This window comes from Achroia grisella, unplaced genomic scaffold (genome assembly GCF_030625045.1).
Source record: "Achroia grisella isolate CSIRO2021 unplaced genomic scaffold, CSIRO_AGI_Agris_v1 utg794, whole genome shotgun sequence".
Classification (NCBI taxonomy): domain Eukaryota; kingdom Metazoa; phylum Arthropoda; class Insecta; order Lepidoptera; family Pyralidae; genus Achroia; species Achroia grisella.
The window spans coordinates 1-24814 of record NW_026713026.1 but is presented as its reverse complement, the minus strand read 5'-3'; the positions used below and the strand labels follow the sequence as shown (position 1 = coordinate 24814).

At 35.3% G+C, this 24814-nt stretch overlaps 1 protein-coding gene across 1 annotated transcript in view; it reads left to right on the top strand.

Annotated features, from left to right (window-relative positions):
- Positions 1-16118, top strand: part of LOC131851627 (nephrin-like) — a gene marked incomplete at its 3' end in the record, with an annotated part of 550959 nt that extends 534841 nt beyond the window's left edge. Inside the window, exons 8-9 of the mRNA XM_059202146.1 lie at positions 15024-15168; positions 15988-16118. Coding sequence (XP_059058129.1) covers positions 15024-15168; positions 15988-16118 — 276 coding nt within the window. The remainder of the gene's footprint in view (positions 1-15023; positions 15169-15987) is intronic.
- Positions 16119-24814: the final 8696 nt, after the last annotated feature.

Below are 24814 nucleotides of genomic sequence, written 5' to 3'. Positions count from 1 at the left end.
ATGAATATTTTAAAGTGATAATATTATAAGCTATAAGGTTAAGGACACTGCATTAATTCAGATGATCGCGAGTTCTATTCTCGCCAATATGACAAGTATGGTCGAGCGCAGTGATGGCTGGCTCATTCGTCATACTCGTGAACGAGTGCTGCTTGTAGGAACTGGTCTGCTCTTATCACTACGACTGATTTAATCTTATTGTGTTTTTATATTTGAGCCTAAATAAATTAGTGCTGGTTGGTAGTTTGTATTCACACGTTTCGACTTGTAAAATGTGAACTTACAAGGATTGTTTAAACGAGCAACACACAAGTTTCTTGCTTATTCTTCTTGTGATGAGACAGCTTTCCGAATAAGCGGTAGATTTAAAAAAAATGTTGACTATTCGAAAGTGCTTAAATTAAGTTTATTTGAATAAATGATTTTCTATTCTATGAGATTCGAAGTAGCAACCTTTATCTAAGTCGGGATAGCCACTAAGCTATAATTCTCTCAAATTTAAAAATAATTAGGTAAATATTGTAGAAGGAAAACTAAGGAACTGAAAAGGAAATAAAAACAATACACAGGTACTCCTGTGCATTGTTTTTTATTTCCTTAATTGGCAATCTCAGATTATGCACAGCTACCTGGGCACCGCTGCCAAGAAAAGATTCTCTTCATTTGCGTTTTTAAACGATATTAAGTTTTGCAAATGCGGACTAAACGTTTTATTATGTTTTCAAGAGAGTGTGTATAGGATTGGCCATGATACAACGAACCTACTCTTTCCTCCCAGCCGTGGAGATACTCAGATGTATATATGTATTTGTTACAAATACATATATAAACAAATTTATCATCGAAGTCCATACATAAACAATGAAACAAAATTAATCTTATATATAAAATTCTCGTGTCACAGTTTTCGTTCCCATACTCCTCCGAAACGGCTTGACCGATTCTCATGAAATTTTGTGAGGGTATTGAGTAGGTCTGAGAATCGGCCAACATCTATTTTTCATCCCCCTAAATGTTAGGGGTAGTCCACCCCTAAATTTTTTTTATTTTAAGGCAAAACAACGTTTACCGGGACAGCTAGTAATATATAAAATTTGCGGCTCAAATTTCCTATATGTATAAATGATTTTTTTATTTTATTTGATTTGTAAAATGTTACAGTATTTTTTTTATTGGATGATACTGGCATAGTGCTTCTGAATGCGTTAACGGTTTACGCTGGCGGGGGGGCACCAGTAGAGGATGTAATAATTGCTCGCAACTTGCTATTGCGGTTCCGATAATTTTTTACTGTCCGCCAAATGCGACCTGAAAAATAATGACAACAATGGACGTTAATGGAATGAAGTACCCTCTTATGCTATCGCTCCGCTAACGTACTAGTGCCCCGTCAGTGTATACACTCTGGCGGGGCACCAGTGGAGTATGATAATATTGTTAGAATTCATATCATTATTGCAGAAAAAATCCGATATTTTAAAAGAAGGTAGTTTGTTTTTAGTACTAATGAAGTACCCAATGTAAGGATTATTACGAATATTGTAAATAGCGCCATCTAGTATTTATAGACCAACCTACTACACTGACTTTGGTCTATAAATACGGAGGTCGGTAGTTGAATAATCCTCTTTCGTTGCGTGAGCCACGGCATTCAGTCGACGAGCGCAGAGCGTGCCGGTTGTGTTTTGGATATTAAAGTGAATTGTATTAGAAATGGGTTTATCCCGGTCTTAGTTGGGCCTGGGGGGAAGCTGCAAGTAGTGAAGGTGAGAGTTAATGCATTCTAAAGGGGCCTTTTAAACCTACACCCGTGTCACAAGTCACGGGCGCTACTTGGGGTTTCCCTTGCGGTAGCCGGCTTCAAAGCCTCAGTCGTCCATCATAAGTAGTCTTCTTACAATATGAACTTGAGGTCAGATCAAGTGAATTTATCATAATGGTTCCTAAGAGTGGGTGACCCGCAATGGGATCATTAGTTCACATTACTAACAATCCCCATCCCCCTAATATTAAAGTATTTGTGTAAGTGACGGCCTCGGTGGTCCAGCGGTCCACACCGCCTTACCTCCGATGGTCGCTGCTTCGATTCCTCGCACGGTACAAACATTTGTATTCATGAGTATGATTATTTACATATATCGGTCTGGGTGTTTTCTATTTATAATATGTATGTATTTACGGAAAAATATATGTATTTGTATCAGTTGTCTAGTACCCATAACACAAGCTTTAGCTAGCTTAACTTTTATCTAGATGGCGCTGTATGAATTGTCCTGAGTTTATTACTATTACTATATTACTAAAATTATCCAACAGAGAAAGTAAACTTTTATACAATAACTAGCTTTTGCCCGCGGCTTGACCTATGTCTCATTGCTAATATTGGAATCATTAGTCCACATTATTAACAATTCTCTTCCCCCTAATATTATAGTGTTTAAACAACACAACTTGGTCGGCACATGGCCTACATTATGTTAAGTTATAAAAACAATTTAATTTTTCACTAGCTGACCCGGCGAACGTAGTTTTTCCATTATAAATTAATCCGTTATCGACCACCGAGAACACAAAGTTATTAAAGTACTAATATCGTTAAAAATAGCGCTTAATGATAGAAGGGTGAGAAATAAATAAAATGTTTGGGGTGAACCACCCTTATCAGTAGGGTTATAAAAAATAGTTTACGTCGTATTCTCAGACCTACTGAATGTGCACACAACATTTCGTCGGTTAAATAGAAAAATGGCAGTATTCAAAATGTACAATTTTTTTTACAAGACAAGCATTTAAAGTTTTTTTTAATGTATTTAAATTATTTTTTCCTTTAAATAGAAATAGAAAATCATTTATTCAAATAAACTTACATTGAAGCACTTTTGAATAGTCATTACATTTTTTTAATCTACCGCTCGTTCGGAAAGCTGTCTCATCACAAGAAGAACGAGCAAAAAACTTGCGTGTTGCTCTTTTAAATAATTTTATTATTACTTTACATTTTTAAGTTTAAGTATGTGAATACGAACCACCAATTAGCACTAATTCAATTAAATTATCAATAGAAAAAATATTGAATATATAACCAACTGGTTAAACAATTAATAAGAGTTAATTTAATTGACTTACATAAAAGGAGGCAATTCTAGATTCTAATTTTGAAAAATGTATCTTTTCTATTTAATCGACGATTTCAAACAATAGGTCAAGCCATTCGGGAGGAGTGTTTGTAACAGAATTACAAACACTGTGACACGAGAATTTTATATATTAGATTTATTTTATAATCTATATATGGTTATGAAAAATATAATTAAAAACGAAATTGTATTCATCAAGAATAGATACAAACTTCATAGACGACAAAGATCAGAAACAAGATCATAGACGTGAGTAGAGTAGCTGCCATTTTATTACATTTAATCTGCAACAGCGTTATACACACATTTTTCTATAGCTATATATCTATATATATAAATAAAATTGGAGTGTCTGTTTGTAATATTGAAATGACCGTTTTTTACTACATGCATATAAATACGCTATATACACCAAAATAACATTTATTACCATTTTTGTCTGTCTGTTTGTTCCGGTTAATCTTTGAAATGGCTGGACCGATTTTGACGGTACTTTTTTTGGCAGATAGCTGATGTAATAAGGATGTAATTAGGCTACTTTTATTTTAGAAAAATAAAGTTACCTAAATTCCACGCGGACGTAGTCGCGGTTACAGTTAGTATATCATAATATCGCTAGATTCATCTATTTTATTCGCAAAAGAAAATAAATTAAATGCTGCCAACATCATATTTTCAGCGGGCTGTAAAAATACTTATATTACATTTCTTTACTGCCTTCAATATTTTTATAACATATTTTTCTTTATGCTACATACGTGATATACCTGAAGTGCCTATATATACATACATATATATACGTAGCAGTATTTTTTCTGCGATCACATTTAAATAAATCTCAACGCAATCCAACGGTTATTAATAGTAAACTAAGGGGATAAATATCCCCTTAGGGGTGGAATTTATCAAAATCCTTTCTTAGGGGATGCCTACGTCATAGTAGCTTTATGCATGCAAAGTCTCAGCCCGATAGGTTATAAAATTGACGAAGTTTCATACAAACTTTCATCTCCTATTTTATCCCCTTGGGGGTAGAATTAATCAAAATCCTTTCTTAGCGGATGCCTACGTCATAACATCTACCTGCATGCCAAATTTCAGCCCGATCCGTCCAGTAGTTTGGGCTGTGCGTTGATAGATCACTATGTCAGTCACCTTTGAGTTATATATTTGGATGGTAACTGCCGGTGGTATAAATAAGGAGACATTGTACAAAGTCGTATAATTCTGACGACAATAGTTTGTATTCAGATACTGTGATACTTTGAAGATAGTAAGTAGAATTTACCTATTACTTATTTCCTGCTATGCCACACACACATGCCACTCTATCTTTAAATAGAAGATTAAAATTTATATTAGAACTAGTAATTATTTTTAATAAAAAAATTACATTGTAAAGTATAGTTTAGAAAAAGTCAATAGGTCTTTTATGGGAATAGCTATGAAAATTTACAATAAGATACCAAAGGATATATTGGAATTACCCTTAAATAAATTCAAAACATCTGTTAAATCATATTTACTGAGCAAAGCCACTCACTAAACGATTACTTGAATGACGATAGTTGTTCATGCACGGATTTTCATTTAATGTTAGACATAGACACCTATATAAATATACATTGTAAATAAACTGGCTTTAAAAAAAAAAGTAATTCAACTGACTTTCTTGCCAGTTCTTCTCAATTGGATATATATACCGAACTGAACGGTAGGGAAAAAAATTAATTATAATGTAAAAACTTGACGGTTTCACCCCGGTGTACATATATTATACATATAAACCTTCCTCTTGAATCACTATATATTTAAAAAACCGCTTCAAAATCCGTTGCGTAGTTTTAAAGATTTAAGCATACATAGGGACGGACAGACAGCGACAGCGACTTTGTTTTATACTATGTAACTAGCTACTCGCCCCGGCTTCACCCGGGTGTACATGTATTATATATATAAACCTTCCTCTTGAATCACTCTATCTATTAAAAAAAAAAACCGCTTCAAAATCCGTTGCGTAGTTTTAAAGATTCAAGCATACATAGGTACGGACAGACAGCGACTTTCTTTTATACTATGTAATGATATACATACAAGCAAACAAGCGTGAAGTGAACGCAAGACATACAAACAATCAGACACTACCAAGTGGTATTATTCAGCGTAAAGCGCTTCAGAAGCGGAGACGGCCACGCTTAATTAGACAACGAAGGTACGACGGCATCCCTTAATTTGTGCACATACGTAATAAAAAAATAATTAAAGCGCTTTAACTAGCGGACGGCCGGTAAATTACGCGATGTTGTGCCGTACCTTTTCAACCTCTGCTGTCCGTTCCGATTTGTCAACGTTCACGGCTTTTATACTTTCATTTTGTTAAGCTCTACGTAAACACGGGATACTCGTGTACGAAATCGAGTGTGTACCTACTCTGTACGGAACAAATAGAGAATAAGGATATTGCAACTAAAAATCATAGAAAACAGGAATTGAAATACTCGTTTGTTCAATTTCATTCTTAAGACTGCTTGTACCTAACCCCTCCTTCCATGTGAAACGTATTACTATATGTTTTTTTTATAAAATAACTAATTTATATGTTTGGGAAACTACTCTGCTACCAAAATGTTAGGGAAACGTCAGTCACGTACCTGTATGGTTCTGCGGATTTCTTGGGTTTCAGGTTCTCGAAGATATCTTCGCTAGCTTTCACACACTTTCACAATAGGTTTCACAGTTCTAATTTATTTTAATTCACAACACAATGCGCGCGCGCGTCAAGGCCGTTGTACGGTCAGTTTGTTACTGTTACTGTAGGTAAGGGAGGGGAACAGAAACCGCGGGAACACAAACTAACGGACTCTAATATAATAATCTGTGCTTACGATGGTACAGGGTAGATTTTGAATAACTAATTAAACTCGATGAAATTTTGTCCATAGACTAAAGTGACTAATACCAACGTTGTACACAAGTTAAAGAAAAGAATAGAAAGTCATTTATTCAAATAAACTTACATTCAAGCACTTTTTAATAGTCATAACATTTTTTTTAATCTACCGCTCATTCGGAAAGCTGTCTCATCACAAGAAGAACGAGCAAGAAACTTGCGTGTTGCTCTTTTAAATAATTTTATTATTACTTTACATTTTTAAGTTTAAGTGTGTGAATACAAACTACCAAGTAGCACCAATTAAATACTCAAATAGATAAAAATATTGAATATACAACCAACTGGTTAAAGAATTAATAATAAATCAGCCGTAGTGATTAGAGCAGACCAGTCCCTACAAGCAACGCCGTTCACGAATATGACGGATGAGCTAGCCATCACTGCGTTCGACCATATTTTAGGGAGCCCAATGGCCCGGCCTACCACGCAGCTACAAGTCTGGACATTTTAGTGAATTATAGTGTTTAAATTTAGACAAGTTTGTTTTATGTAACTAAACAAATGGATTTCACCAAATAAGAACCAAATAACTGAGAGATCAATTTAAAAAAAAAAAAAGACCTAATTCTAGCTCTTTCCCATGAACAATGTTAGAAACGGAACTAGAGACCCAACTGCCAGTAATATCACTCATTAGGTGGATCTCCACGTCATCCTCTCAGAAGACATCGTGACTGACCTGATCTTCTCATCCTCTATTGGTGCTCTTGGCATCAGCATTAGTATTATTATCAGCGGGTGCATCATTCCATCATCATACAATAAAATAAATGAGTGATATATTGTTGTATTATTACACTTATTTATATATCGGTCTCGGTGGTCTAGCAGTGTAACACACCGTTTTCTGATGGTCGCGTGTTCGATTCCTCACACGGTGCAAATATTTGTATTCATGAGTATGATTGTTTGTATCGGTCTGGGTGTTTTCTGTGTGTATTATGTATGTGTATATTATCTATACATATAAATAAAATTGGAGTGTCTGTTTGTAATATTGAAATAATATTTATAATAATCGTTTTTTACTACGTGTATATAAATATAAATATGGTACATACACCAAAATATCATTTTTCACAATTTTTGTCTGTCTATCTGTCTGTTTCGCTCTCTCTCTATGATTCTCTGAAATGGCTGGACCGATTGTGACGGGACTTTTTTTGGCAGGTAGCTGATGTCCATCCATTTTATTTTAGAAAAATAAAGTTACATTCCACGTGGACGAAGTCGCAAGTCCAGCTAGTTATTAATATTTAAAAAAATATCTTAGTATTTATATCAGTTGTCTAGAACCTACAACACAAGCTCTGCTTAGCATGAGACTAGATGACGCTGTGTAAATTGTCCATTTATTTTATTTATGTATTTATTTATTTATACAGTTTTATTAAGTTTACTAATTTATTGTACCTACCTATCTAAATATATATAACTCAAAAGTGACTGGCATAGTGATCTATCAACGCACAGTCCAAACCACTGGACGGATCGGGCTGAAATTTGGAATGCAGGTAGATGTTATGACGTAGGCATCCGCTAAGAAAGGATTTTGATTAATTCTACCCCCAAGGAGATAAAATAGGGGATGAAACTTTGTCAATTTTAACCCGATCGGGCTGAGACTTTGCATGCATAAAGCTACTATGACGTAGGCATCCCCTAAGAAAGGATTTTGATAAATTCCACCCCTAAGGGGATAAATTCATGCAAGCGAAGCCGCTGGCAAAAGCTAGTCTTTTATAATTCTTCAATGCAATAAAACATATTTTATCCATCCACTATCTCTATATAAACATACATTGTCAAGTGTATGAAATTTTTAATAAAAAATATAAAGTATTGCGTAAAATCAGGTATTATGCAAGCATAGCGATGTTCTCAATGTCCTATAATTTAAAATGCAATTAACGTGAGGAAACATCGCTAATTAAACGCAGATATTCGTTAATGACCCTCCCCCACCCTCGGCTGGGCCTCGCCCCCGGCCGTTCATTTAATTTGCAATGACACCGCCTCTTACAACAGCCTCTGGAACTTTGAAGAGGGATTGATTCAACTTTACAGCAGGTTTATAATAACTTTTGTTGAATATGAAATAACTCGGGGTAATTATAAAAAGTTTTAAATTATCTCATTATTGTCTCTACCCATTTATATCTTATTTATTTAACTTTAATCCACATAATACAATATATTGTAATAGTACATTTGGCGGACTTAACACCATGCGACATTTTCCACCAGGCAACCATATGTGTTACAGAGCATAATTGTTACCAAAATGCAACTAAATATAAACAGAACAAAAAAAAATACTGTATGTATATTATGATATTTTCAGGATTTCTTTATAAAATAAACTAAAAATTGTTTGTCTATAATCAGAGAAATGTTTTATTTAATTTTAAAACAACAATTATATAACACTGAAATACTGAATCACATATATAACTCACCTGTAAACAAAGAAACGACATTTAAAGTTTATTACAATTATTATTCAATTATTTACAATTATTAATCAACTATTACTCTCTTTCTATAAGAAATAGAAATAGAAATAAACTTTATTAAGTTTATTTGAATAAAGATTATTATTATTACATTTAAGCACTTTTGAATAGTCAAGTTTTTTGATTCTACCGCTCATTCGGAAAGCAGACTCATCACAAGAAGAATGAGCAGGAAACTTGTGTGCTGCTCTTTTAAATAAATATTGATTTACTTATATTTAATTAATAATAAGGATTAGGCATGCGACAATCAACATAAAAACCTAAGATAACCTAACATAAAATAATATATTTTATATAAACTTATTCACGTTTTTGAACGGTCCCTCTAACACACTTCACAATTAACTGCGCGGAGCGCGCCAAAATTTATATTGTTGAAATATTTAATTATATTATTATAAAGAATTTCTTTATATATATATATATATAGAATAAACTTAAATATATACCAAATTATCATTTAGTGGATTGTCTATATATGGCCTGTGCCTATTTAATAGGAATGACGAGTGTTTAATCGTCTTTTGTAAATTTAGTTTACTAAGTTGTCACTAGATGGCGTTGTTCAATTTCTACAACGCGATATGTTTTCGTTTTGTAGTTACTAACTAGTTCTAATAATTATTATTGGACAGTGGCTTTTGATCTGTGTACATATTGATCCTATTACCCACCTCCGATCGATCCCTCGTCCAATTCAAACGGGGATCGATATTACGACGGCCAGAGCTGAGTTTCGGACCCCTAGTGGTGCCCTCAGACTAAAGTCGTATACGTCAGGCGAGAGTTGGCCTTCAGCCGCTCCATAAGTCCTTCCGCGGATTTGGAGTGCCATCTGCAATCGCCCCCTATCATCCGGTGAAGCTGTAAAGGCCAGCTGCGGCCAACAGCATTAGAGTAGTCCGAAAAAAATATCCCATTACACTTTTGTCGTAAATTAAAGTGTTTTATTTCCCCTGACTTTGATTGTAGTACTTGAAATGTAGTTGTGAAGCATCGGCGAATGTACAACGAGCGTGCATGGCAATAGTTGTTCATGCACGGGATCTTCATTTAATGTTAGACACTTAATAAATATACATTGAAATAAACTGGCTTTTAAAAAAAGAAGTTGAGTTTCTAGCCAGTTCTTCTCAATTGGATCTATATACCGAACTGGACTGTAGGGAAAAAAATAAATTATTAATATGTTAAAATGTTATTTTGGTTATGTGGAATATAAATACGGTACATATTTAGATTCATAAGCATGTAGTAACAAACGATTATTTCAATATTACAAATAGACACTTCAATTTTATTTATATGTATAGATTTAACTCCGAAAATATTTTTTTGATATATACCTGAATAAAATGAGATCTAAAGAAACTTGTTAATATTGCTTTTACGATAAAAGAAAGTTTAGAAATAAAATGAATTTTTTTCCTGATTATAAGAAATCACCCCTCCGATTGATCCCCCGTCCAATTCAAACGGGGATCGAAATTACGACGGCCTGAGCCGAGGTTCGAACCCCTAGTGGTGCCCTCAGACTAAAGTCGTATCCGTCAGGCAGGAGTTGATCCTTCCGCGGGTTTGGAGTGCCATCTGCACTCGCCCCATAACGTCCAGTGAAGCTGTAAAGGCCAGTTACGGCCAACAGCATTAGAGTAGTCCGAAAAAAGGAAATCATTTAATTTCATTTTCAATCAACGAGAGAAGAAAAAAAGATTTTAATCAACAAACAACATACTACCCTGTTATTAAATAGTAAAAATCGCACTTCATTTCTTAACTTACTTTTGTCGTTTGGCTTAATTACCGCACAAGATGCGTGGCATACGGAGGCGGTCCGCGCACATGAACAGCGCGAATATGCAAGGTGAAATTAAACAATCAATAATTAAACAAAACCTGGACTATAACAAATAGTGAACTTTGAAAATAGTGTTAAAATAAGATTTCATATAATTGTATATGCAGTGTAAGAATTCATAATGTGTATTGTTACATTATGAATTCTTACATTGCACAATGTAATGAAAACTGTGAAATTAGTAGTAGTGTAAGATTTATATAATTGTATATGCATATTGATAAATCTAATCCTCCAAATGAAGATGGGTGACACTGCATGTTGTCAACTCACCCGGCCGGCCAGCGGTGGTTCTGGGCCAGACGGATAAGGTCTGCCTCGGTGCCACTGTTAGGCAAATTGTAACATCTCGGCTGGAGTTGTACAAAAGTGGAAATTAAATAAATATTATAATATTAAAGTAAATTAAAAAAGGCACGGACGAATATATGTGTGGAAAGATGTATTTAAGTATGAAAAAAAAAATATGTAAGGTGATCACTTAACTTAATAAGCGTCGGCAGTGTTGGACGACCGCCAACCGCCGCTCGAGTTACGACCCAGCACAACACACCCGAGTCAGCTGTGATTAAGATTTTCGCATGACCCACAGAATTCATGCTCCGACCCAATTCAAAAATCATTTATTCATGTAGGACATTTTAGCCACTTTTTTCTGAATGATAATGGAATGGTGCACCCGCCTGCACTAACGGTTACGCTGGCGGGGCACCAGTGGACTATGATAAGATGAACATGAGGTCAGGTCAGTTAGCCAATCGTGACAAATTCACCAAGAATTTATCACGATGGTTTCCAGGTGAACCGCGTCAACCTCACATGGTAGCAATAAGATCAGCAGTCCACATTACTGACAAGATATATTATATGATTATAGAGCAGAGACACAATTATAGAGTTATAGATAATTTATAAAACTAACGTGTCTCTGGAATTTTTTTTATACTATGTTGGTAGTAAACAAGCGTACGTTTTATCTGGACGTAAACGGTTACCATAGCCTATGGACGCCTAAAACAGCAGGTCACGTATGCGTTGCCAACCCTTAAGAAACCTTAATTGAACCTTAATACAAACACTGTGAAATAAAAAAAAAAATGATAGGAAAATAACATGATCACACGCGATAGAGTGAACAAAAAAAACTGGCTATCTCGCTCTATCGCGCGCGCTCCAGATCGCGCGTGAAAGAGTCTCGTGTAAAGGCAACAAAAGGCACTGTTTCTGAGAATCCTGACTTTTTTGTCGTGATTAACCGCCGCCATCGCAACGTGTCAGACCGCGGTACAGGCAATAACTCGTGAGACACCCTAATTCCTTTCCACGAGATCAAGTATTCATTCAGCGATATGAAAAGGGGCGGAACGTAAAGGAGGAAAAAGGAATACAGAATAATTCTAAGCATTATAACATCCATTGGAACTCGTACGTGACAATCGGGTGCAGTGCACGCCCGCGGGATGTATACCACTCGTACTTAGGTTTTATCGCGCACACGTGATTGTTGTGGCGATGAAAAAGGGAGAAATAAAGCGGCGCACCCATCGAGCGCTGTAATCGCTACATTATTGATAATAGCGCTGACAAATCGGGTCGGATCGGGCCCTTTTAGACTTTCGCGTTAATCCGCTGCGAGTGTTTCAACAGCCTTTAAGAGATATGGTGTGAAATAATATATATAAAAATGGAAATTACGTATAAGAAAATGTATACTAAAGATTAACAGACATTACAACATCTGCTTATATATATTTTTTAATATATGATGATGGAATGGTGCATTGGTTGTGGCGCTAGCGATTTACGCTAGCGGGGCACCAGTGAAGGATAAGATGAAAATGAGGTCAGTTAGCCCATCGTGGTAAATTCACCATTATTTATCACGATGGTTTCTAGGGGAACTGTGAAATAGAAATAGATATAGAAATAATCTTTATTCAAATAAACTCATTACAAGCACTTTTGAATAGTCATATTTTGATTCTACCACTCATTCGGAATGCAGATTCATCACAAGAAGAATGAGCAAGAAACTTGTGTGTTGCTCTTTTTATTAGATGTTTTTTTTTATGTAAATAATTACAGTGTAACAAGTAAGAGGCATGCGATAATCAACATAGAAATCGCTACGCACTCATTATTAGTGTAATCAGATAATATTGTCAGTGCTATGTATTTAAAAATTTTCTACAAAAACCTTATTATCGTTAACGAATTCTTCATTTTTATAGTAAGCTTTTTTGCAAAGGAACTGTTTTATTTGACATTTAAATCTTTTTTCTGGCAGATTTATAACAGACTCTGGTATTTTATTGTAAAATCTTACGCAATTGCCATAAAACGAATTACTAACTTTAGCCAAACGACATTTAGGCAAAATCAGTTTGTTATTGTTACGTAAGCTTTTATTAGTGCAATCACTAACTCTTTTGAAACTGTCTATATTCTTCCTGGCATACATGATATTTTCATAAATATATTGAGAAGCAAGAATTGTGGTAAAATAGATACTTTTTATAGACCAACGTCATATTTATTATTCATTGTTTAATGACATCCATCCATCTGTTGTTTAAAGGGATTGTATCCTATCCCCTTAAATGTTGGACGCATAGTGAATGGCCGGCTTAAGGCGCGAGGCAAACAGGATTGTTTGCGTATCGGGCGACCACCTGCGGGCCGCCGCAAGCCCCTCGATTCGCAGATGTCGAACCTGTTCAAATATACTTTGAATAATTTCTTTTCTACAACAATATTGATTGTTTACAGTCACTACTAAGAATATATAAGGAATTGGGGACAGGGAATTGTTAGTAGTGAGGACTAAAGACCCTTATTGCTAGTAATGCACTTGGAGTACTGCTCTCATCTTTGGGCGGGAGCACCTGGATACCAGCTCGGTCCTTTTGACACGGTTCAGAGAGATGGTATTTAATGTGAATTGTCGATAATCCTGATCTCTATGATACCGATAACGGACTGTGTTCTGAGGAATTGTTCGACATGATGCCGACAGCCACCTTTTACCACCGCACCGCTCGCCATCGACAGGGAATTCATCCCCACACGCTGGAACCTAAATGGTCCCGAACAGTGCGGTTTCAGAGGAGTTTCCTCCCGCGTACACTTAGATTGTTTTCCCACGAGACTACAGCATGGGGTTTTTCAAGAAGGGTATATTAAGGTTTCTTAAGGGTCGGCAACGCGCACGTGATACCCCTGGTGTTTCAGGCGTTCATAGGCTACGGTAACCGTTTACCATCAGATGGGCCGTATGCTTGATTGTCACCATCATAGTATAAAAAAATATGCATGAATCGGTATGAAGCATTACTAGCAATTCAAGTCAAATTGATTTTCACGTGCATCCAGAGGGCTGGTTTCCAGAGGGAAACCTTCGTGTTAAATTCCTGATGAATTTATAACGATTAGCTGTCCTAACCTCATCCTCCACTGGTGGCTCGCCAGCGTAAACCAGATGCACAGGTGGAAGCACCAATCCATAAAAAAATACTTAAGCAATTCCATTGTTTTTTAAACTAACGCCCATACTAAATCATAAAAATATATCATAAGTCTAGCGTAGAGTGTGAATGTTTGCAAAACTAAAGGTGTCACTTGTTAAATCCTTGCGACATTAACTAACTCTCTGTGCGCAAAAAGATTTAGAGCACCTATTTGTACTTTGTTTCCCTGGTCGCCTTTTGTGACTTTCTTGGTATGATAAGAAGTCTTTCTTTTCCCTCCATCACTCCATGGACTAATAATAGTAGTACATACATACTATGGTTTTAGAATACAATAATTTGGTTGACAATATGACATTTCAGATAAGGCTGATGTAATTCATGTATATTATATATTTGGAGTGTAATATATTTCTAAAATTTACAGCAATTTACAGATAAATTTTGCATATTATACTCTTTTAAAGCGACCTCAAAAAAGGAGGAGGACGATAGAAATATGACTGTTTTTTTTAATGCTTGTTACTTAAAACTCCGTCATTTAGAAACTGATTTGAGAAACCTTTTTTTCATTTTAAAATGCATATAGATAGGCACAGTTTTTTTTAATATTGGAGTCGGTTTTTTTAAGAAAATTATTGTATGTTAATATCATCTTGTGCGGATTGTTACAGTATTCATTTCTTAACTATTAAGGTTTAATTATTTAATAATCTTATTTTTTTATTCTTTATTGCACTATAAAGCGTGTATAAGAGGCGAGCTTAATGTGATATGCCATAATCTACCAACTAACCTTTGGGTAGCTGGTAGAGAATGCTGTTATCAGGTACTGGAACCTGTAGCACTGCGACCTGTATAAACATATTGTGCTCACCCTCTTTCAAAAATCCCAGTCTAAACTTGTCAGGTTGTAATTCAGGGATATTCTTAGGAGCGATGGTTTGCATCTCCTCAGTATAGAGTGTAAATGAGATATTTCTATACATGAGTGGGCTACAACCACATAGGATGTGTAGTGGCATCCCCTCTTCATAATTATACTTATACTTTTACAGTAAATTTAAACATCTGTTATATTGCCAACAGGAGGAACTACGAGACAATCTGACGGTGAGCGTGATGAGCTTCGTGCCCACGCTGGACGACGACGGAAAGCCGATCACCTGCAGAGCGGAGAACCCCAACGTGACCACACTGTTTATGGAAACGTCGTGGACAATTAGTGTAGTTTGTACGTATCAATATGTAAATGAAAAATTACTAGTAGTTACTCTATTCTCGCTAATTTTGAATTTAATAATTAATCTGTATTTTTGTAAACTGAGCGGGAACACAAGGACTATTTTAGTAAAAATAAGTTCACTTTAATAAATGCGTATATTTCCCAAAAGGGGTCACAGCGAAGAAGTAACAGTCAAAAATGACATAGAAAAAAACAGACATCAAAAATACAAAGTTTTTAAAAAGAAAGGATCACATGTACAAGCACATTTGAAAAGAATAAGACCTGAGTTTCTTCAGTTCAGTTCAGTCAGTTCTTCTTACCTCTAATAATGAACTGACGATAGTTTCTAACATATCATAAGACCTACATGAATGTAGATATTTAGAATTGATGTTTGTGATCATGATATTTGTATTGCCAGATCCTAGCAATACAAATTTAAACAAAAGTTGATATGACAGTGAGGTTTCTAAAACTGTAACAAATGTAAAAGTGTTGTTGAATCTTTTATACGACTTTGTACAGTTTTCCTCAGATTAAACTGTTCTGTTCCGTTCACGGCCACTGATTAGACTATTACCTTTTGACAAAATTGCTATAGCATATGCTGGTGGTCACTCTATTCTCACTAATTTTGAATTTAAAATTCAATCTATACTTTTATAAACATATACAAGAATACGAGCTGAGTTTCTTGTCAGTTCTCCTTACCTCTAATGCTCTCAGCCTTGACGGTAGTTTCTGACATATCATAAGTCTGTAATAGACCTACATGAATGTAGATATTTAGAATTGAGATTGTGATCATGGTATTGGTATTGCCAGATCCACCGGTAGTGAAGCTGCGGTTAGGCAGCTCACTGGCGGCGGGAGATATCAAGGAGGGTGACGATGTTTACTTCGAGTGCCACGTGCGAGCCAACCCGCCCGCCAGGAAGCTCTCGTGGCTTCACGATGTAAGTACATACGTTAAATATATTTAACCATAAAATAAACGTATACAAGGTATTGTTTTGTATATTCATTCATTAAGATTTATATTATTTTTTCTATAAATGTCATACAAATATACATAATTCCTCAATATCAATTTTCTATATAAACAATTACAAAAAACAATCATTGTAATCCAACGCGGCACATCGAGGCAGCGTACCCAAGATACTGGCAGCGTTGCCTCTTTGAATGGCCATACTTAGCCTTTGTGCAAAATAGCTACCAGCTCTCGGGTCACAAGTAACCTCAATGAGCCGCGCTGAAATATATGTCAAAAACAATTTGGCTTCCGGGCTCCATGGGCCCAACGTCTCCACGGCAAATGGTAAAAACCAATACGACCACTCCAGATTCGTATATTTTCGTCTTTTTAAAATTGCCGCCTGTGTTGCTGCCGTGCCAGGACGAGAGGACGATCCAGACACATGACTTGGTGCCAATGTATCCACACACGTGGCATCCCATACTAAACATTTTCCGAGTTTCCACGGGACCAGGGTCATACCATCAGGCCGTTTCCCGTCTTCGCGGACAATGCCATTAGGCTCTAGTACTGCCGGTATTTGTGCCGTAGATTTATATTATTGTTTACATTTACGATCGCTATCGGAAATTAATCCATACACGCTAGAACTTAAGTGGTCTCGGACAGTGCGGTTTCAGAAGAATTTCCTCCAGTGTACTTAGATTGTGAAATAAACTACCTGCTGGGGCTACAGCGTGAGGTTTTTCAAGAAGGGTATATTAGGGATTCTGAAGGGTAAAAAAAATTAAATTAATGCAATTAGCAACAAAAACACATTGGCAACCAAAACGGAAGGTTGCAATGATGCCTATAGGGGAATGCATAATAAACACAACTATTTTGTTATTTTTTACCGTCTTTTTCAAATTATTTAAAATGGCACGATGTAAGTTTCTCCTAGATTATGTAAAAGAGTAACACGCAAGTTTCTTGCTCGTGCTTCTTGTGTCGAGACAGCTTTCCGAATGAGCGGTAGATTAAAAAATTAATTATTACTATATCAAAACTGCATAAATGTTGATTTATTTGAATAAATAATTTTTCATTCTATTTTACTTTTCATCTAAGGACCTTTTCTGATAATTGTGTAGCATTGGTAGTGAAAGAAAATAAAATATATCAATTTATTTACTCAATACAGAAAACAAATTAATTTTCGAATATCAGGGACTCTTCCGAAATAAATTCCACTCGAAATGAAGCACTGCGCAGTTGAAATTAACACTACTTGGAAGCAAATATAAATATGAGGCAATTGCCTGAAAACCATTGGACTTTGTAAATTGTGGAAGAGTTCATTATTTTGTTTTATTCCACCAAAACATTGGTAACTGAAATAAAAATACAATTGATATACAGAAATTAAATAAATAGGTTCACATGGAAGACAACACAATGACGGCACTGTAAATATTCATAATGTTAATACTAGATTTGAAGACAAACTTGCTGTCCCCAAGTATCGTTTAGAAAAAGATAATAGGTCTTTTACGGGAATAGGTATAAAAATTTACAATAAGATACCAAAGGATATATTGGAATTACCCTTAAATAAATTCAAAACATCTGTTAAATCACATTTACTGAGCAAAGCCACTCACAAAACGATTACTTGAATGACAAGCGTGCTGGGCAATAGTTGTTCATGCACGGGATTTTCATTTAATGTTAGACATAGACACCTATATAAATATACATTGTAAATAAACTGGCTTTAAAAAAATAAAGTAATTCAGTTGAGTTTCTTGCCAGTTCTTCTCAATTGTATCTATATACCGAACTGGATGGTGGGGAAAAAATATAATGTAAATGATTTAACGTTCATAAGCGGCTAAAATGTCCTACATGAATAAATTATTTTCGAATTTGAATTTCAAAATTTGCAATTGCAGCGGATCGTCTAATGTTATTTTGTTTTATCTAACACATTGAAATTTGATATCGCTAACAAAAGATTAACTGAAACAAATCTGTCGTCATCATGTGAAACAATAACGAGTTGCGGAGGCAGCAACAGGAGCGTGATGCGGGGACGGGGGTGCAGGGGCGGGGGTGATATGTACGAGTTGGTAAAGTACTAGACGCTGAAGTACGGTCCGATAATCGCTTTGTACTGTGTCGTTCGCGTTTTAATCAGCAGTTTTATTTTTATTTTTTCAACTCACCCTTTCAGAGGCAATCAGTCGCACGTTGTTACACGGATCGCGTCGCACATCACCGCGCCCGCCCCCCACGCGGCTTGTTTTCCTGTATTGTTTCCACGTTTTTGTTCATGGGCCGACCCACTTACCCCGGCGACGGCTCTCAGTCGGAGCACTGAGCGTACTTGTTTCAAATGCGATTGTTTTACATTGGGACGTTACGTTTTGTCAGATGATGCTGAGGCGATTCACTGGCTATATATTTCATGAAACGTGACAGCTTCTGTTTAATGTTATTATCCATTGTTGGTGCTGATTATTTTTAATTCTTTTGTTTGCTTATCATCCAATTCAAATTCAAAAATCATTTATTCATGTAGGACATTTTAGCCGCTTATGAACGTCAAAAATTTTTATATTCTAATTTTTTCCCTACCGTCCAGTTCAGTATATAGATACAATTGAGAAGAACTGGCAAGACACTCATTTATTTTAAAGGCAATTTCATTACAATGTCTATGTCTAACAATAATTAATATCCAGTGCATGAACAACTATTGCCATGCACGCTCGTCATTCAAGTAAACGTTTAGTGAGTAATAAAATAGGCTTTGCTCAGTAAATGTGATTTAATAGATGTTTTAAATTTATTTAAGGCTAATTCCAGTATATCCTTTGATATCTTATTGAAAATTTTCATACCTGTTCCCATAAAAGGCCTATTGACTTTCTCTAAACGATACTTGAGGTCAGCAAGTTTATGTTTAAATCTGGTATTAATATTATGAATATTGCTGATTTTTGGAAATAAGTGAAGATTTTTGTGAACATATAGAATATTTGAGTATATAAATTGAGAAGCAACGGTAAGAAATCGTGAGATACTTCAATAATGTAGCCGTAAACTGAATCTAATTTTTTACTACACTGCCAAGCATACTGTATGTACTACATATATATTAACAATGAAACAAACAAAATGTTAGATTCTTTGGAAGGAATCTTTGGAATTTCCGTAAGTGGATTGTTCTATACACACCTATGGGTAGACCGGTGCGTCGGATGGTCGGATCGTATGGAGATACTCCACCTCGCTCCTACAATATTCACACCGCTTTTTGTAGCTACAAAGCGCTTTAAACGTAGCTTCCATTTGTTAGGTTCGCGACGATACGTGTCATTGTTTTATATTGTGATTGTTTTTGAAAAATGGCGGCGTCCACAGCGCCAGAATTAAACTGGCGAAATTTACTGTGGCCAGTTGGTAGCGGGGCGGCCGGGCCTCGCGTCGTGGGATTTTTGTATGGGTAATATAAATTTTAATTGGTGTTATTTTTGCGATGCGGACAATTTTTGTTTCACGGCGGCGTGTAATGGCGGCCGGACGGACCCGGCTAATGACCGAGGCGGTCATCTCGTAAGAGGGTCACTTAAAAGCTTTCTCGCGACAATGTCTGCCTCGCCCACTCGGGAGCCCAAATTATTCATTATTAATGTTAACATTAGCTCGCACATTAAAAGGGGATCGGCGGTATCACATGGGAAGTACGTCTGCACTCATTACCTACCTATTTTGGGAATACCTATATACCTTGGAACTACTATATATATACTAGTACCGAGTTAAGGTAGCTAAAGATTGTGTTATAGGCACTAGATAACTGATACAAATACATAAACAATTTTTTCGTAAACACATACATATCATACATAGAAAACACCCAGACCGATATAATCAATCGTACTCATGAATACAAATATTTGTGCCGTGCGAGGAATCGAACCCGCGACCATTGGAAATAAGGCGGTATGCTAAACCGCTAGACCATCGAGGCCGTCAAATATGATATATATTCACATATGTGTCACATCATCATAACCTAGTGGTTTAAAACACAGACAATATAACTATATAATGGTCAAGAGTTTGAATCTAGCTGGCGTACAAAAAACTAATTATCCAAGATCCATAACACAAGCTCTGTCTTGCTTGGGACTAGATGGCGCTGTATAAATTGTCCAAGTTTTTTTTTTTATTTTATATTTACATTTATTCATCCTAATTATAAGCTAGTGTAACACAAACATATATGTCTACAAACGTCGAAAGTTGGAATCTAACCGACGTACAAAAAACTACACTAGTTGTTTGTTAATAATCCAGTACCCATAACACAAGCTCTGCTTAGCTTAGGAGTAGATGACTCTGTGTTATTATCCAAAAAAAATATATCCATATTTTTTTGGAATTTGATCGCCACTGGAGAAGGTCGTAGCGCTGGTCAGGCCAACGGCATCGGCAACCAAACCGCGACTCGACGCGTCGCCGAGGAGTCAACACTACGCTTCCGAGCTGTACCCGAACTCCATTCAACGGCTGATGATACGTCGTTCAGAGGCGAAACACGTGTCGCGATATGGGTGTAGACTCAATAACGGTCGGAATCTGATCGCCACTGGAGAAGTAGCGCTGGTCAGGTTTCCACACCGAATATTCGTAATCTCACACATGTTAATTGTAGCGGAATTAAACAAAATTATATAAATCCATCGAGTAGTAATATATTTTTTTATTATATTTGTTCGTTCACTCACACCGTTTTATAAAAGGCTGTATGGGACTGTTGTTTCATGTTAGATACTATTAAAAGTAAAATAATGTACTAATTCTTTATTCACGAATTCAGGTCCATTATCAGATTGCACTACAGAAACTCTTTTATTATTAATATATTTTATTTATCCGTCTTACTCGTGAACGGGTGCTGCTTGTAGGGACTGGTCTGCTCTAATCACTACGAGTGATTTCCTCTTATTTAGTTCTTTACCCAGTTGGTTATATATTTAATGTTTTTTTCTATTTGACTAATTAATTGAATTAGTGCTAATTGGTAATTTGTATTCACTTAAAATGTAAAGTAACAATAAAATTATTTAAAAGAGCAACACTCAAGATTCTTGCTCGTTCTTCTTGTGATGAGAGAGCTTTCCGAACGAGCGGTAGATAAAAAACAAATTGTTATGATTATTCAAATGTGCTTAAATTAAGTTTATTTGAATAAATTATTTTCTATTTTTTTCTATTACTTCTTTATATTCTCTAATCTCTCTAATGTCACTGTCTACCATTACCATAAAATCATTTTTCCTTTATAAATAGTTTTACATATTTCTACAAACAATTTATTTTTTACTAGCTACTCGCCCTGACTTCGCTACACCCATGTATTATATAAACCTTTCTCTAGAGTCAAACTATCTATTAAAAAAAACTTTTCAAAGTCCGTTGCGTAGTTTTAAAGATTTAAGCACGCATAAGAACAGACAGCGACAGCGACTTTGTTTTATTCTGTGTAGTGATAATATTAACCGTATGTAAAAACCAGCTTTTGCCCGCGGCTTCGCTCGCGTAGTAGTATATTATTAATTAGTGTATTATTATTATTTATATGTAGTTTTTGTGGATTTATTTTTGTTTAGCGTGTGTAAAAAATTAGGGCCTACAAAATGTAAGAAGATTTTACAAACTTTTATCCCCTATTTTATCAAAATCCTTTCTTAGGGGATGCCTACGTCATAGTAGCTCATGCATGCAAAGTCTCAGCCCGATCGGTTTAAAATTGACAAAGTTTCATACAAACTTTCATTCCCTATTTTATCGCCTGGGAGTAGAATTAATCAAAATCCTTTCTTAACGGATGCTTACGACGTAACATCTACCTGCATGCCAAATTTCAGCCCAATCCGTCCAGTGGTTTGGGCTGTGCGTTGATAGATCACTACGTCAGTCCGTCACCTTTGAGTTATATATATTTAGATATTAGTATAGCAATAAAGACTTTTATTTTATTTTATTCTATTTACTTATTTATATGCAAGTACATATGAAAACCACGAGCCTTGGGAAATCTTGACTGTCTAACAGGCACCAGGCAGAAAATCGGGCCCCGTCCAAATGTATTCAGATAAAATAATTCCAAGACAAAGTGCACAACTATTTCTGAGCCACGAACCGTTGTTTCCCGCAACAAATATACAAACAATAAAGTTAAAAGTCGGTTCGGGAAATATAACACAACTGCCTAAAAATAATTTGTTATTTTTGACGGCGCGATAGTAGAGCAGGATGCATGCATCAATAACTGACTCGTAAGATATTTACTTCAGCACGTGTACGTGTGGGTACAGCTCTACAAGTTCTGTATTATTTAACAAACTAGCTGCTACTGGCTTCGTATGCATGGAATTTATATAATACTAGCTGTACCCGCGGCTTCGTCCGCGTGGAATTTAAAAAAAAAGTTAATTATTTCGATTTTAAAATAAAAGTATAGGCTACTTAATACAATATTACAAACAGATTATTTGTATAGGCATCTGTTTACTTTCGTAACTTTCTGAAAAGAGTAAAGAAATGGTCGAGCGAATATTTTTAGCAATACAAATCAAAATATATATAGAGATTTTTTAATATTTTTTTTTATACAGAAAAATATAAGGATGTAAAGGGAGGGGACGCCCTAAGAAAAGATGAATGGATTGTGTGAAAGATGATATGAATAAAAGAAGAGTATGTTCAGATATGATGACCGATAGAGAGCAGTGGAAGAGAATGACATACTGCGCCGACCACAAATAATGGGACAAAGGCGAGGCAATGATGACAGAAAAATATAAATATACATATATAATACATATCAAATAAATATATTTATATATGTACAATAACATAAAGTATAATACTAATTAGATTTCCTGACTATGCATGTAAGAAACATTGTCAGCTTCCGACGTCATAGTCAATAAGAGAATTCAAAGTAAGCACGTTGTCAACTCTCGTAGAGATAACTTTTTTGTCTATTACTAGCTAAGTTTCATTGTTCTAGCTTCAAAAATGACACATTTCCATATAAACTTCCAAGAGAATAGAAAAATGAAATAGGATATTTCATTTTTCTTCTTAAGGGTAAAATTTTTATTAATTTTAAATGTCATATTTATATTTAATCAACAGCCTAAAAATAAGTTTCAAGCTTTAAAAATGACAATACTTTCATACCACTTTTCATCTCCTATTTCAATTCCTTACAATAATTTTTTCGCATTACAAAGTAGCTCATATTCTCAATCACTCATCTGTTGGTCTTAAAAACATGCTTGCATGGTTCGATTGTATATTTATAATATTATAATTACAATTTGAATTAAAATTTGGCATGTCAATATAATAATTATTAAATATGTTTGCAATGTCATTCGGATTATCAACTATCTCATCATTTATTAGAAGTCAGTCATTCAGTAGTTTTGGCGTAAAAACACGACAGATAGACAGAGTTAGTTTCGAATTTATAATATAAGTAATGAAAACCAATGATAATATTCACAATACTGGGGTACGACAAGGGTGAGTACTACAACCCCGGGTATGGGGGGGGGAAAGAAGCCACGTGTCTGGGGAAATCTGGATAACTAAAGTCGCGCCCGCGACGTGCGCCGCGGCTGCGGGCTGCGGCCAAACTGCTTTCCCCTGAATTAAGTTTAGCAATATGTTCCGCAACTACTTGCTCTAAACGAGCTACGTGATATATTGTCACACAATATCTATATTAATATTGTAAAGAGAGGTAATTTGTATGTTTGTTTGTTCGGGATAACCTGATGGAGATATTCAGTGGATTACACATATACAGTACCAAATATAATTTGTTCTTGTTCCGATCAGTTGCACGTTACATATAAACTGTTACATAGCAACATTACTATTTTAAATGTGATAGATTACATTTTTTCTTCTAAAATCAATGTACCTAATACGGTCCCTTAATCCATTACATTTAAGACACTCTACAGCTATACATTTAAATAACATACATAATATAAAACAATATACAGAAGAGTAAACAATAGAACTATAGTAGAAAAAAACATATCCAAAATTAAATCTGTTAATATACTAATCACTAATTATAGTTGGACCTATACCTGGGCCTATAACCTGATGGAGATATTCAGTTGATTACATATACAGCAGTAAGTATAATTTGTTCTCGTTCCGATCTGTTGCACGTTACATATCAACTGTTACTTAGCAACATGATTACTTATTTTAAATGTTATGGATTAGATTTTTTCTTCTAAAATCAATGAGCCTAATATAATCTGCAGTGGTGCTGCTCCAGTTTTAAAACACTTAGATTATGAACTGAACTACTTGCCGAGGTTTTCTCACGAGACTACAGCATTGGAGTTTTTCAAGAACGGTACATTAAGGAATAGAAAATCATTCATTCAAATAAACTTACATTGCGAAAGCACTTTTGAATAGTCATCACGTTTTTTTTTAATCTACCACTCATTCGAAAAGCTGTCTCTCACAAGAAGAACGAGCAAGAAATTTGCGTGTTGCTCTTTTAAATTATTTTATTATTACTTTACATTTTAAGTTTAAGTGTGTGAATACAAACTACCAATTAGCACTGATTCAATT